Source organism: Panulirus ornatus, chromosome 58, assembly GCF_036320965.1.
Source record: "Panulirus ornatus isolate Po-2019 chromosome 58, ASM3632096v1, whole genome shotgun sequence".
NCBI classification, from domain to species: Eukaryota; Metazoa; Arthropoda; class Malacostraca; order Decapoda; family Palinuridae; genus Panulirus; species Panulirus ornatus.
In genome coordinates this window covers 16,001,182-16,017,762 of record NC_092281.1, presented here as the reverse complement: position 1 = coordinate 16,017,762, position 16,581 = coordinate 16,001,182, and the positions used below count along the sequence as shown (strand labels likewise).

General features: G+C 40.7%; 1 protein-coding gene across 3 annotated transcripts in view; it reads left to right on the top strand.

The window, feature by feature from the left end:
- The window catches only part of LOC139766569 (mitogen-activated protein kinase 14-like), an 84,125-nt gene that overhangs the window by 13,142 nt on the left and 54,402 nt on the right, over positions 1 to 16,581 (top strand). For all 3 annotated transcript variants that reach the window (XM_071695390.1, XM_071695391.1, XM_071695389.1), the window contains exon 3: positions 14,956 to 15,014. In XM_071695390.1, the coding sequence (XP_071551491.1) occupies positions 14,956 to 15,014 (59 nt within the window). The remainder of the gene's footprint in view (positions 1 to 14,955; positions 15,015 to 16,581) is intronic.

Sequence of the window (16,581 nt, the reverse complement as noted above, 5' to 3'; positions counted from 1 at the left end):
ACTCAGTGACTTACTTCCTTTTCCATAGTTCCATTTGCTGCCATTTCCACTTCCAGGTATCCAAAACATTTCACTTGCCCTGAATTTTCTCCATTCAAACACACACACCCCAGCTAACATGTATCTCAACCCTGTACCTTGCTTTTATTCACATATACTCTCAGCTTCCACCTTCCACACACTTCCAAATTCAGTCACTGTACACGTGCCTTACACCCATGATAAAAACTACTCACGTTGTCTAGCAGCTTTCCTCTCACACCATATGCTTTCTGTAGATCTATGAATTCCACATGCAAATCCCTCTGTTTCTCTGAGTATCTCTCACACACATTCTTTAAAGGAAATGCCTGATCCACACTTTTTCTACCATTTCTATAACCACATTGTTCTTCCCCAGCCTGGATGCTCTGCACATGCCTTCACCCTGTTAATTGCTACTCTCCCACAGAACTTACCAGGTACATTGTAGTTTGAACTGTGAACTTTTTCCCCCTTGCCTTTATACAGTGGTAATATACTACATGCATTCTGGCAATCATCAGGCACCTCACAATGATCCATATATACATTGAGACTCCTAAGCAGTCAACAACACAGTCACCTGTTTTCTTAAGAAATTCAGCTGCAATACCATCCTTCAGTCACCCTGCCACATTTCATCTTATTCTTTCTTCACCAAAATACTCACCATAACTCTCTCACTTTGCATACCACCCTGACCCAGACTCCATACACTTGTCACCCTGTCATCAAACACATTCAAGTCCTTCAAAAATTAGTCACTCCATCTCCTTATTTCATCACTACCTGGTGCCATCCCCCAATTTGCTCCCTTCACTGATGTTACCATTTGTTCTCTTGTTTTTCACACTGTTAATCTCCTTTCAAGACATATTATTATTCTCCCTGCAGTTTACTGGTACTCATTCGCCCTAACTCTCTTTTGCTTTCATTTTTAACCCCTGCACCATTTTCTTGCCTTGTGCTTCTTTCCTTTATACATCTTTCAGTCATCTGTAAGTACCACCCATATACTTTTTCACCGGCTACTTTACTTCATCTCTCCACTAACTACCTTTTCTAACCTGCTCACCTTCCACTTTACACATGCCACAGGCATCTCTCGCACATGCCAGCACTACTTCCTTAAATACCTTCCATTCCTCACCCCCTCCCCTAGCTTTGTTTACTCTCAGTTTCATGATATTTTTTCACAAATCTTTACCAAGCTTCCTTATTTTCATTATTTTCTGAAAAATCTCTACAGGTCTTCGTCCTCGCTGCCACAAAGGAGTGATCAGACATTCCACCAGCTGTCCCTCCCTCTCAGCACGTTCTCATTTAGATACCTGTCATTTAGTATGTAATCCAGTAATGCCTGCATACCATCTTTCCATCTCTTACACATATACATATTTATGTCTCTCCTTTAAAACCAGGTATTCCCAGTCACTAACGCTTTCAGCACACATGACAAGCTGTTCACATTTTCCATTACTGAATACCCCGTATCCCTCAATTATACCCCGAACTTCCATATCACTCCGCATTTAAATCACCCTGGTCTCTCGCATAAAAACTACTAACACACTCACTCAGCAGCTCCTTAGACTCTACCCTCACATGATATTTCTTTTTATGGCCAAGTGCATCATTAGTAGTAATCAGCCGTCTCTCACAATGAACTTTTTCACTGCCTTACACTTTTTGACAAACTTCTACAACTTCTGCTTCAGTAGGAGTGATCCCATTCCTTAGTTTTTGCCTTCACACCAACCCCAGATTTTAGACACAAAACATTTCCAGACTGCTCATCATCCCCTTTACCCTTTTTGTTCACTCAGCCAGAACATCCAGGTTCCTTTCTAATACTACCTCTCTCTCTTCATCTTGGTTACACACACACACACACACACACACAAACTTGATACACCCTAACCAGACCCTTCGAGGAGGATGAGCTTTTCCCTTTTGGTTCTTTCTGTTCTATCTTTTAGGGATTGAAATACAGGAAAGGGGGGGGGGAATCCAGCCAACCCATAGTTTGCAGTTATAAACTGTCAAAAATGCCACCAGAAGTCTCTTGTGGATTGAGATTGACTATATAGCTTGGATGTCTAGGACTCGTTTTGGTCTTTGGAGCTTTGTGTGCTTCATTTGCAGACATAAACAGAAGCCTGAGTTAAGCCAGTCGCGTTTATCATGCATTTAAAAAAATGTAAAGTACTTTTTCTACTGTTATTGTAATGTTTTTCTCTAAATCTTGATGCTTTTAAAACTAGTTTTTGGTGTAACAATGTATTTTTCACTTAATCCTTTGTCACAGAAAACCAGTCTACCGAAACGATCAGATGAAACTGGCTAAGAGAAAGCAGCGAAAAAAATTTTGAAGCGGTTTTCACGAACGGAAAATAATGACAATCGGTCGAATTACCACATATATGCAAAATTCCATATGATTAAAAAAAGGTGTTCGAGTCAAATAAAGAACCAGTCGTTAATCTGTTATGGACATGGTATCGAAAAGACCGATGTTTCAGTTGCTTTTGAAATAATTCTATAGATAACACCTTTTAAATTCACCATCTCCATAGTTTGAAACAATTGTAGTTTTTAATTTTATTTTTAGTCTTTGCTGGTATGTGTTGACGTTTACTCAAGCCCAGGCCCTGCTGGTATTTGGCACCTTAGGCATCCTTGGCGTTTGTATTTGGCAGGAAAAGGGGTCATAACAATGGCAAACTTCAACAGGTTATTTGCCAAGTTTTTAGTTGGTCACAAATAGATTATTGACGGCCTTACTGGCCCTGAATACTTTTACCTTATGAAATTGATTTTTTTCTTCGTTACTTTTGAAAGCAAAGAACAGCAAATGAATAGTTAGACATATATTGTGATTGCTCGTGATAATGTGGTGACGAGTATAGTTTCTGTGTGGAGATTTGTAGAATTATAAAAATTATTCGAAGAATCTTACGAAATGAAATAGGGTAAATTATACGACCTTTTGGTGAAATCCTAGTGGACAGTGTTTGGGTTGTCATGCAAAGAAATCTAATTCGATGCTGTATTATGTGTTGAACGAAAATCATGTAAATGTTTTGGGATATTGATTTGACGATCGGGTTACTTATTTTTTAATTTGAAATTGTTTTATAGGAATTTTCAATTGTATCATAAACTTTAGAGCTGTATGTGGTCACTTTAAGATCAAGTTTAGTTGCTGGTGCAGTTTGTGGACATCTATCAGGTGTGGCAGCACAGCAGCGAAGTTGAGGCTTTCACTGCCTTTCATGCGTAGCTATTTTATCCTAACAGGGAGCATCACTGTAGGGTGCCATGAATTCCTAAATTCCGTGTCATCCTTTAGAGCGGTTTTTCCCCACCTTTTCCCCCTGGAACAGCAGCGTGGTGGGACCATGTTACCAGAGTGCTATGGTACATTCCCAGTTGGGAAAATATAACGGATAAGGCAATAACGCACCATCACTGCAAACAACTTCAGCGTATATATATATATATATATATATATATATATATATATATATATATATATATATATATATTTTTTTTTTTTTTTTTTTATACTTTGTCGCTGTCTCCCGCGTTTGCGAGGTAGCGCAAGGAAACAGACGAAAGAAATGGCCCAACCCCCCCATACACATGTACATACACACGTCCACACACGCAAATATACACACCTACACAGCTTTCCATGGTTCACCCCAGACGCTTCACATGCCTTGATTCAATCCACTGACAGCACGTCAACCCCTGTATACCACATCGCTCCAATTCACTCTATTCCTTGCCCTCCTTTCACCCTCCTGCATGTTCAGGCCCCGATCACACAAAATCCTTATCACTCCATCTTTCCACCTCCAATTTGGTCTCCCTCTTCTCCTCGTTCCCTCCACCTCCGACACATATATCCTCTTGGTCAATCTTTCCTCACTCATTCTCTCCATGTGCCCAAACCATTTCAAAACACCCTCTTCTGCTCTCTCAACCACGCTCTTTTTATTTCCACACATCTCTCTTACCCTTACGTTACTTACTCGATCAAACCACCTCACACCACACATTGTCCTCAAACATCTCATTTCCAGCACATCCATCCTCCTGCGCACAACTCTATCCATAGCCCACGCCTCGCAACCATACAACATTGTTGGAACTACTATTCCTTCAAACATACCCATTTTTGCTTTCCGGGATAATGTTCTCGACTTCCACACATTTTTCAAGGCTCCCAAAATTTTCGCCCCCTCCCCCACCCTATGATCCACTTCCGCTTCCATGGTTCCATCCGCTGACAGATCCACTCCCAGATATCTAAAACACTTCACTTCCTCCAGTTTTTCACCATTCAAACTCACCTCCCAATTGACTTGAACCTCAACCCTACTGTACCTAATAACCTTGCTCTTATTGACATTTACTCTTAACTTTCTTCTTCCACACACTTTACCAAACTCCGTCACCAGCTTCTGCAGTTTCTCACATGAATCCGCCACCAGCGCTGTATCATCAGCGAACAACAACTGACTCACTTCCCAAGCTCTCTCATCCCCAACAGACTTCATACTTGCCCCTCTTTCCAAAACTCTTGCATTTACCTCCCTAACAACCCCATCCATAAACAAATTAAACAACCATGGAGACATCACACACCCCTGCCGCAAACCTACATTCACTGAGAACCAATCACTTTCCTCTCTTCCTGCACGTACACATGCCTTACATCCTCGATAAAAACTTTTCACTGCTTCTAACAACTTGCCTCCCACACCATATATTCTTAATACCTTCCACAGAGCATCTCTATCAACTCTATCATATGCCTTCTCCAGATCCATAAATGCTACATACAAATCCATTTGCTTTTCTAAGTATTTCTCACATACATTCTTCAAAGCAAACACCTGATCCACACATCCTCTACCACTTCTGAAACCACACTGCTCTTCCCCAATCTGATGCTCTGTACATGCCTTCACCCTCTCAATCAATATATATATATATATATATATATATATATATATATATATATATATATATATATATATATATATATCCCTGGGGATAGGGGAGAAAGAATTCTTCCCACGTATTCCCTGCGTGTCGTAGAAGGCGACTAAAAGGGAAGGGAGCGGGGGGCTGGAAATCCTCCCCTCTTGTTTTTCATTTTCCAAAAGAAGGAACAGAGAAGGGAGCCAAGTGAGGATGTTCCCTCAAAGGCTCAGTCCACTGTTCTTAACGCTACCTCGCTAATGCGGGAAATAGCGAATAGTAATATATATATATATATATATATATATATATATATATATATATATATATATATATATATTCTGTTCCCCTTTTAGATAGTTAAAATATAAGGAAGGGAGAGGGTTTGTAGCCCGCTTCTCCCGTCCCCTTCAGTCGCCTTCTACGACACGCAGGTAATGAGGGGTTGGCCATTCTTTCGTGTTTCCTTGCGCTGCCTCGCTAACGCGGGAGACAGCGACTAAGTATAATGAATGAAATGATATATTATATATATATATATATATATATATATATATATATATATATATATATATATATATATATATATATATATATATATATATGGCGCTGTACTAAGCATGCATTGTAAATGGGAAACGATGAAGTGGTAAGCTAAGGTCGTGCACTCAGTCATCCAACAATGTTTCCCACCCTTTCTCATTGTCCAATGAAAGTTATTAGAAGAGTATGAAAATTGTTTGCGTACGAATTTTTTTTTAGATGTTTCGTATATCATTTTTAACGCGAATGCAATTGTAGAGGCACTATATTTTTTATGTGTTCGTGGAAAGATTTTCGTTTTCCATCCTTTCAATGGATATTTTGTATAAGTAGCAGAGTACTGGCAAAGCTTGATTGTGTGTGCTGCTAAGATTACTCAGAGCCGAAACTGTGCCGTGAAATAAAGGATGAGAAGCACTGCTCTAGAGATTATCACAATTTCCCCATTTTATATGTAATAATCCTTCATACTCCAGTAGTATCTTTTCATGTTCCTCTGTGTGCTTTTTTTTTTTTTTTTTTTTTACTTGCTGTACCACCGTACAGAACAAGCAACTAGGCAGCAGCACTAGACCCTTTCCAGTCTATAACTCTATACCAAATTATAATCCCTAAAGTAGAAATAAGAAGCATTCCCCTTACACATCTCAACAGCCTGTACTTCCAGAACCCATTCCCTTATCAGACTCGACGTTGACAAAGCACATACACACAAAATAATCCAACAAGCACTAAACCTCCCTTCCATCCCGCTAATAAACACTACTCCAACAAACATAGAGCCATCACCACTGTATGATATATACTTCCTTGTTTGCACTTTGGACACCATCCAACTCTCCAGCATTACAGACATAAATTCACCACATTGCCCACCAGGTGGGACCACATGACAGAAAGTGTAGTAGTGTGTGCCTTTGTAGGATGAATACAAGACAGATAAGTAAAGTGTTTAGTGTAGAAGCTACATTTTGGGCAAAAGGGTTGCCTAGAACGCAGCTTCCACGCAACAGTTACTACTAGCTTGCCTTGTACTCAACTCACAAAGGCACACAAACACCACTTTATGGCATGTGACCCCGCGATGGACGCGGCCTAGAGAAGAATGTTTTGGGGGCAGGATAAAGGAAAAGGAAAGTTACAAGCATATTATATCAATTTGTTTTTACTCCCCGTGTCAAGATGCCGGCTCTGTGAGATGTTGGTAAGATTATCTCTGTAGTGATAAGCTGTTCATGGGAAAAATCATGTAAATAAATCAGATAGAGGATATAATGCGTATTCGTTTTATTCCATGACATTATAAGACCACATCGTTGTGCTGTCTTGATAGCCAGATGTGTGGATCGAACTGCTGCACTAGGAAGGCATGATCGGCATTCACGGCAGCCAAGTCAGTACGCTGCAGCTTACATTATTAAATGAATGTTGGCTGGCTGCCGGGCGGTATTGTGGTACATACTTGAGTTTCTTTTCTACCCTCTTGTTATGTTGTTGTATCAAGCTGCTCGTAAGGGTCAGAGTGAGTTTTGTAGTAGTTGTTTATTGGCTGCATGTGTACATATCGTGCAAAATGAATCTTTGATTACTCTCCAGTTACAATGAGTTTAGAACGCGATTGCACGTTTACGGGTTTATTAGCGGTGTTTCTTGTGTATGTTCATTAACGTTTGGTAAACAGATTATTGGGGCCAGTAATCAACAAGTTTATGGCACCAATCTTTTAATAATTTAATGCTTTGATAGTGGTTATCATAATGTTAAGATTAGTTCCCCTGCTCATGGTATTTTTTTTTTATATTTGATAACATATGTGAATGAACATTCTTATGAACATTTCCTTGCCCCCTTTGGGCTAAAGTTTATTTGAATTAATTTGCATAAGTAGAACAGGGCAATTTTGAGCAACTTTATCTGTGGAGATCGTTGTAATTATTGTGTACTTGAGAAGCTTCATTAGACTACAACTGGGTTAGTCTAATCGTGGGTTTTAGTTGGACTTACCTTGATAAGGATGTCTCGTGTTTGACCTCTCTTTCATAACAAATTCGTTGACAATTTTGTATCTTTACGTTCTCCGGGGCCTGGTTTTGGATAGGGATCTGTGGTTTTAGTGCATTACACATGCCAACTAGAGAATGGATGTGAGCTGACGTGGCCTTCGTCTGTTCTTGATGTATCTCGCAAAACGCAGGAAATAGCTATCAGGTATGGGGAAAAAATGTTTTCAGTTGCTCACTGGAAGCAGTTAGATTTGGAATAGCATTAATTTTTTGGTGTCTCATATGATGTGGTGTTCATTCTGATATTAGTATACCACTGAATGATGCGAATTTATAATTATTGGTTTGAGTGGTATGTGAGAATAGACATCACTCACCGAAGTATGTTTGAAAGATGTCATTAATGAAATCTGTAGTCCCCTTAATGCAATAAATGAAATATTTGATTAGTTAGAGGAACACTGTAGCTTGATCTCCAGTCGAGTCGAGGAAGTAGACAAACCTACAAAATCACTCTAAATTGTAAGTTAGGTAAAACGATGCCCAGTGTTGTATTGCAGTACGGTGTGTATAATCAGAAACTGTAAATCCCTTTATTCCATGTTAGTTCTGGAGAACTTTTGGTTAATTGTGGGTCTGCGGCCTGGGAGCATGGGCAGGTCGACATCGCAAGAGGAATTTCTGATTTGGCGTCTCTCCCCTGTCGGTCTGTTCTCATTACTCTTCGTCTCCTTTAAGATTATAGTGGGATATTAGGTATCTTGCATACTATGCTGCTACTTCTGAGAAGTTATTGTGTGGTTGATTAGGTAATGTTACCCACGCGAGGAGTGGCGAGGTGCAGATTTGGTACTTGTCATAGTCCTCGTTCTTCGGACGAGCTAGGTATGTAACGTGGGCGGATTAGTGTGTCTTTGTTGTAGTATTAAGCCAAACAGCAAAGTCAGCGCAACCTATGACTGCAGGAACCCGTAGATGCTCTTTCACAGAAATTGGTTCAGGAGCGTTTGAGAATTTCCAGTTGTTAGGAGATGCCAGCCTGGACTATTTAGGTGAGGTTATTGGAAATTCTTTTCAAGTATGATAGAAGTATTTGAAGTGTTTCATGTAGATAGAATAGCTTACTGCATGTGCAAAGCTTTGCGGAGTAAATAATGTAAAAAAAAAACGAGACCATAGTTAATAAGCGAGGAAGTGTATACATAAGGAAACATGTAGAGGAATAGAATGATAATGTAATATATAATGATTGAAAAGGTGATATGGAATGAAACTACTCTATGAGAATATTTTTGCAATTAAAAAAGAAAAGCATTTGGCACATGTATATGAGAGCTTTTAGTGGGCCAGTGAATGGCGAGGATGTGGTTGAGAGGCAGAGGCCAGACTGGCAGTGAGAAGATAAGATAAAGATTTAAGCGAAGTCAGTGAGGTTATTAGAGATTTAAGTGTAGGTAATAAGGCTGGGTAAAATAGGCGCTAAGTAATAGTAATGATGTGCGAAGGCAAATTTCATTATTAACTCCAGGGATACAACGGTACGATCCTTGAGCACGACAGTACGATCATGGAGTATATCATAGAGCATAGATTCGCCACTCTTGTGGAAAAAAGTCACAATCAAGCATGATACGACCCTTAGGTATAATGGCGTAACCTTTAACATGACCCTTAAAGTTCAGGTCAGGCCATCGTACGTAAGGGTTTGCACCCTTATGTTCAAGGAGTCACATAGTACTAAAGACTTGGGGGAAGAGGATGTCAAGCCTCACGAATTAACTTGGTACCATCATATATGACTAGAATAGCTGTCATGTAATGAAGCACCGAAATCACAGCTCCCTATTCACGTCCAGGCCCCGCAGACCTTTCCATGGTTTGCCCCAGACGCTTCAAATGGCCTAGTTCAGTCTTTGAAAGCACGTCGACGTCAGTATACAGCTTTCCAATTCACTCTATCCCATATACGCCTTTCACAATCCTGCATGTTCATGCCCCGTTCGCGCAAAATTTTTCATGCCAGGAATATATAGTAACGAAATTTTCCTCTGGTTCTAAAATATGAACGATCTCAGAAGTTAAGGACGAGTGTAATTTTATATAAATGTTTGAAAGTTTTGAAACTAAATCAGTATAGTGAAACTGCTGGTTTGAGGGTATGATGAATCATGCGCTGTGATAAGGTGTATTGATCGATTTGATTTTTGCCGCAAGAGCGGATAATGTGTCGTGCATTTCTAATATCCTGTGGGGGTCGCGCAGAAGAGGAAAAAGTGCTCGTAAGATCTAAGGACTGGGCCTCAGTTATTGAAAACATAGTAGGTTGTGAGAGTATTAGAAATGTTTTAAGGATTGAGCAGAATTCCTTGATAGGCTTTAGATGAGGTAAGAAGTGTGTGTGTGCTGTTGCAGAGGTAATGATGGTGATGTGAAGTGACTGGATTTGTGATTGGTTTGTTTGGAATAGTACGGTGACTGCGTTGAGAACTTGGGTGGTGGTAGTGGTGAGTTTGATATAAGAACGTAGTTAGTGGGGGGTATTACGCTGACCATGTTGTGGGATAAAGAACGCTACTGGGGGTGGTGGTTTTAATGATGTTATAAGTACGCAGGTGCTCATAGTGATGAGTTTACACGACGTTGTTGAGAGGGGGGGGAGGAGGATGATGTTTCCATGAGGTAAGAGTGACGATGCTCCAGTTTTAGGAGCGTTGGTGGTGGTGATAGTGTTTTCACACTGAGGATGTTTTGAGTTTGAGAACGTACGTGGTGGCGGTGGTGTGAGTAGAGTGTAGGTGGCGGCGGTTGGTGTGCGGGCGGGTGTGCGGCATGGCTTACGTTGAGCCGAGCGCGACGGAGGCGGCGTGTGGGTACACGTGTAGGTGTTGCCTCACCCACTGCCGCTCTCCCTGGTTAGGCTAGGGTTATGGTGGACATGGCCACGCTCGCACCCTCCCACCTGGGCAACACCTTCACTCACGTTCTCTAACTGAAGTTAGACTTAGCCTTCCTTTTTTGTAGTCAGCCTTAGAGAATGGTTAGTTCTAATTATCTAACGCCTTATAACTGTATACAACCACAGTTAGGCTTCGTTTGCATTACATTACAATAAATTGAAGTACGGCAGATTTTTATTTTTTAACGCTGGATTGAAGTAGATGACAATTTTTTAGGTGAACTCAAGCGGATTATAGATTAGAAACAGAACTCTGGTATTGATCGTGTTTTTTATATATTTATTTATTTTATGTATTTATTTATTTAGTAATTGTTTAGTTGAAGAGCCTTGAGGGTGTTCCACAGGGTGAAGCATTGGGTTTCCCACGCCTTTTAGACAATACCGCAGGGTAGCCAATTTTTTAGGAAGATTATTAGCTTGCCTGGTGGAAACATGTTTATACCTGGCTTTCGTAGGTGTTATTATGTCACTTCCAAGATATTTATCTTTAACAAGTCCAATGGATGCATATATATACATGTGCCCATCATGGGAATTATAGCGTGGAAGCGTTAAAACTAGGCTGGTCTTAATTGATATTTTACCATGAGACAATTGCTCGTGTATCGAGTTCTTGCTGTGTCATTTGTTGACCTATAATTGAGCGAGTCGCCGTACACCTGAAGGCAAACCTGTTGAAAAATGCGCACGCCTTTGACTCACTCTCTCATCTGATGTATTGTAGTGATCATGTGTGTTGCAGTTGCTCGTCTCGTGCACGTTTGAACACTTTGCTTATCGAATAACACAAATAAAGACGCTGTTTTCCTGATAAAGGAACATGCTCGACGCATCTCCCGCCTTATCGGTAATAACATCAAGATTTGGTTTTACTTGATAAAATATTTAGAGCTCTTTGAAAAAAAAAAAGTTAGCAGAAAGTCTGATGAATATTTCCTGTAAGTATGGTGTCACTACCATAAATAGCTAAAAGTTGAAGTCCTTAACCTTCCAAAGGAGTCTTTTATATCGTAATGAAGTTTGAAAATGCTTTGTATTAATCATATGTATGTGCACGATAAACACTAGATTTTTTCCTCTTTTGTATTATGGAATAAGGGTTTTCCCTGGAATGTTCTTCCCGAGAATTAATGTGCTGATCATACGTGCCCGTCATATTTTTAAAAGCATTGGTGTTGACTAGAACAATGATGAGGGCCAACTGGGGAAATAAACAAAATTATCGAGCTGCTGAGGTTTTTGTAAAAAAAAAAATTTACATGTACAATGATTGTACAAAAAGGTATCTTAGTACATAAACAACTACATTTAATCTCTACACTTTATATACCATAATTCGATTAAGTCTTTTATTCGACTTTTTTTTGTCTTTCGGGTCGCAGGAGATAAAAGTGAGAGACACTTGCGGGCCGCATAGTGAATACCGCTGCTTTAAAGGTTTTGATCGCATAATTCATTGTAATAATAATTTGGAAATATAAAAAATTATGAATTAAAGTTTAGCCCCGGATGACATTCCTTGAGAGCTAACGGGAGAGATGAATGCTGGAATTTTATTTCCCACATTAACAAAAAAAAAAAAATCCCCATTTGCTTTACATATATTGAAAACGTTTAAAAAACAATAAAACAAAAAGGCTAGAAGTGCAGTAAAACTGTAAGCATCAAGGGCGGGAAAGTCTTAGTTCAGTGCTGGAGAATGTTAAGAATGCTATGGAACATTCAGTGAGGGAATCTATGAACTGTAGTGTGAAGGCTAAGCAAGCATGTAGTGGACGCAAGGCCTATGGGATGTGGCGTTAGATAGCCTAACTAATGAAGACTTAACACTGAACCTCTTTCCGGACCCAGCTTGTGACGGTATGAGGACCATCGTCTAGAAACGATACAGGGGGTAGGTACATAACGTTTCCAATAAACCGTTTTCCTGGGATATTTCTTTGTGATATTTTCCTCTGAAATACCCCAACTGAACATTCCATGACGTAAGCCCTCAGTACTGAATATTATACTTCACATGCAAAATTAATATATATATATATATATATATATATATATATATATATATATATATATATATATATATATATATATATATATATATATATTGCAAGAGTTACCGTGCTCTGACAGCAAATAGTTAAAGCGATTTGTAAATCAATTTCGGCGAGTCCGTCATATTTATAGGACGGAAAGGACTCAATCATTTCCCTGCTTTTAGGTAAAGTACATCCATGAGAATACATGAATCTCATGAAAGGGGTCCTGGGACTGTGAAATAATGATATAGATGATGATATGATTATTGTTGGTTATTATTTAATCCACGACCCTTCTCCAGGAGTTCCTGCACCACCAGCCAGCGACACAGTCAGTAGCAGGTATTAGAATGAATTGCTTTGTGGTGAAAAGTGCTTCAACGAGATTGCAAACGCTTATGATACAACGTCGCCGAAAGTGACATAGCTCGCGGCGTAATACCATGCAGAGTTCGGTAACACTCAAGGACATGTATTTGTCTGTGTCTGTGTGTATTAGAGTATGTTGGTGATGCCTTTGGCATAACAGAAAGCAGTAGAGTCGTCATGCTTATGTAGCTGCGATTTTTTCTTTATTGATTCCTTTCCCGTAGCGGCACAAGTGTTTCTGTACAAAGCCGTCCGTGGAGCCTGGTGCCGGCAGGTGTTCCAGGTAAGGCCGTGCTTACGGCCCACCTGGCAGCAGCAATGTCAGTACACCTGCTGAGCTCTTGTCGATATTAACAACATTGAAAGTTCGCCTAGATATATGGCCTGGATTCGTTATTTGAGAGGTTTCCAAGCTTGATGAGGTCATGCTTCCAAAGGTTAAGCGGAGTGTCATAAATGTTAGCAGTATGTGAAAGGTAGTTATGTTCCCACTGGGAATAGGAAGAGCAGTGAAAGTAAAGTCATGTAAGATACTTTCTCCCTTTTTTTCTACAATAGTTAAGGACGTTTGAGATTCCCCAGGCCTCAACTTGTAGCGTGCCTTTGCCACAGACGGCCCCTTTGCCTGTTTATGAAGTGTAGATGTGTACGTACCACAAACATTGGCACGCACTAATTATATGATAATGTATAAAACCCATACATTAAGAAAACGGGCTGTCTTGTGACGCGGGCACCTGTCAGGGTGGGGCTTGGCGAATCCAAAAATAACAACGACATTCCCGTTTACGGAAGAGATTTTCCCGTATGAGGAACAGTGTGAATTATTAGCTCTTCGACATCTCCATGAATATTTTCTTTGGGGGGGATTTTTTTGTGCTTGAAGTTCACCTTATTTAACATGGAAGATACGCTTACTTCTGGGAAGGATTCATGGGCCTGTGGCGGAGGAACCAGGGGGTACATAATCAAAACGATCATGGTACTGTACTCATCGTCAGCATTTCGGTGATTGGTATCACGATAAGAATCAAGGCTTGCCATGTATAGAGAATGTGTCACGATAAGAATCAAGTGCTGCCATATGTAGAGTATGTGTTTGGAGGAGTGTGACTCGTATCTGCCTGTCTATAGTAATATACCGAACACAATGATACTACCTATAGGTGCGATGGTATGACCTTTGACATGACCCTTGACAAATAAAAGCTAGGCCTAGGTTATGTGCACTGAATTAGTGGTGTTAGTAATGTAAGGTCAGTGAATAAGATGAGCGAGTGCTACGGTGTTACCTGAGATGTGTAAAGAATTTAAGGATTAAGACCGTTATCTGGTCGTAGATTTATAGTTTGTAAGAGGTGCAGCAGGCGCTTGGGGCTGCCTTGGGTAACATTTAACATCTCGAATACGACTTTATCCCATGAGTACGACAACCCATCCTTTCAAGAGGTTAAGTTGTCCAACTTAGGGTGTTGAGTCGTGGTATTGAAGGGATTTGAATCTTTCGCACGGAAGGGGTTGAGTTGTCTCTGCTGGGGTTAAGACGTTATATTCATGAGGTCAGGTCCCTAAAGTATTGGTACCTGACCAAACCGAGATTTTACTTTCTGTTGTCTTCTATCCAGTTGTTATTTTTTCCATTAGCAGGTAAACTCTAAAGCAATAGTGATTTTCTGTCTTTTAATGCATGGCTTTATTGTTTGTGTACAGTAAGGTGCAGGAGCCTCGTAGAAAGGGGTCCTTAGGATGTACTTGATGACCGAATGCTTTAGCTCATTTATGACTTTATTTGTGATTGTATCTGTGTGTTTGTGTGTGATCATTTATGAGTTACGAGGAAAGAGTTTAGACTCGTTTGTATTCCCCCCTCCCCCCTCTGACGATGTATAATCCACCATGTCTCCTTTACTGTGTTTGTGTGTATGCGCGCACTTTTTCTTGGTAATGTCTTGTGTATCTGTAAATGATTGCTGTACCTGCCTGTTTTATGTTGCCCACTCAGTTTCTCCATCTTGGTTTGCTGCAGATTATCGGCCTTCTAGACGTCTTCACACCCTCCACTACCTACGAAGATTTCCAGGACGTGTAAGTATAGTGAGTGAACCTGAATACCATGAGCACCAGCTAACAACAACCCCTGGGTATGATGGTGTCACCTATCACATGACCCCCTCAGGAACATCAGGTCATACCCAGGGGTCGTACCATCATGGTTCAGGGGTTGACTTTTGTGTGTACTTTTCCTTGGTGTGCCTTGCTACAACTGCCTCCCCTTTCCTTGATTGCCTCAAGTTGTATCCTCCTCCAGGTTGCCAACATCTACTGCACTGTGTGTGAGGGGCGTGTCACAAACAACCCTTGTTGCGGCTTCCTTACCTTTGAATTTAGAGCTTTAGTGTGTCGCGTGAGTCTAGAACATTATGCAGTATTGGGTAGTTTTCCGCGTTTCGTGCCGACCCCCTCTTGTGCGTCCGGACTGTCCAGTGTAGGCAACTCCGTTTCTCCCTCAGATACAGTCGTGCCTCTCCTTCGTGACGATGCTGGCGGCAGGAGGTGTGACGATTCATGGTCTCAGGGTTTAGGACGAGGGTTTATCATGAGTAGCATTTCCATGCGATAAGCGTATCATTAAATATTTTTTTTTTTTTTGCTTCTTTCCGGAAGTCTAGGGAGATTTGTTATCCAATCTAGGAAGAGACTCCTTGAGTATGTCGTGATCAAACGCTGTAAATGTGGTGAACAGACATCCTGGAATCTGTGAAGAGAGTTGTGACACACGGAACATCTTTAGGGGGTCTAACAGCTTATTATAGAACCGGTTCATGAAGAATGGAACGATTTGGTTCTACAGGAACGGCAGGTCAGGAGAGATCACGAACACCACTTGTCAGCTGGTTGTTTTGAAAGAATATTAAGGAAAGGGATTACAGTTTATGGAATAACGTACACAACCCGGGAGAGAATCATAACTGAACATTCCCGACAGCTGCTCCTCCATTATGAGAACTTAGAAAAGCTGTTGAGGGAAAAATGCGGATTCCATTTGCCCAGACATAATGAAGGCGTTTGACAATTGCGTTCAGGTAAGGAAGGTGGATCGTGAATTTCCTTACATACAAACCATAGTCAAAGAGTGAGCTATACCGAACCTAGTTCTACCTTCAATATGCCTTTGTCTCTCCGGGAACTTTGTGTATACATACTCTTGCTGTTCCTCGTATGTGTCATTCATCGCATCGCGCGGGACTGCTGTGAGCCATCTATTTGCTACGGCTACCAGAATGAGCGACGTTATCACGTTGACTGAGGATACTGGTAACCTACAGACATCCCGTGCACGTCCTCTGGTTGGCCCCTGAAAATAACTAGAGTCAGATGTTGTAACTACGTCGAATATACAACTTGCGAAATGATATTATGTACCGAATTCTTGAGGCAAATAGTACTAGGCCGTGACATGGAAGATGTGCACGTTCAAAGCTCTTGACGTCAGATGACCTCCTCACCTTTGGAGAGCACGGCACTAAGGAAATGTCGAAACATAGGAAGATGGTCGGTTGGTTATTGAGAGCTTTTATGGAATCGAGGAAGAAAACCCAGTTGTCACGTAATTCACAATCTCTCTCTCTCTCTCTCTCTCTCTCTCTCTCTC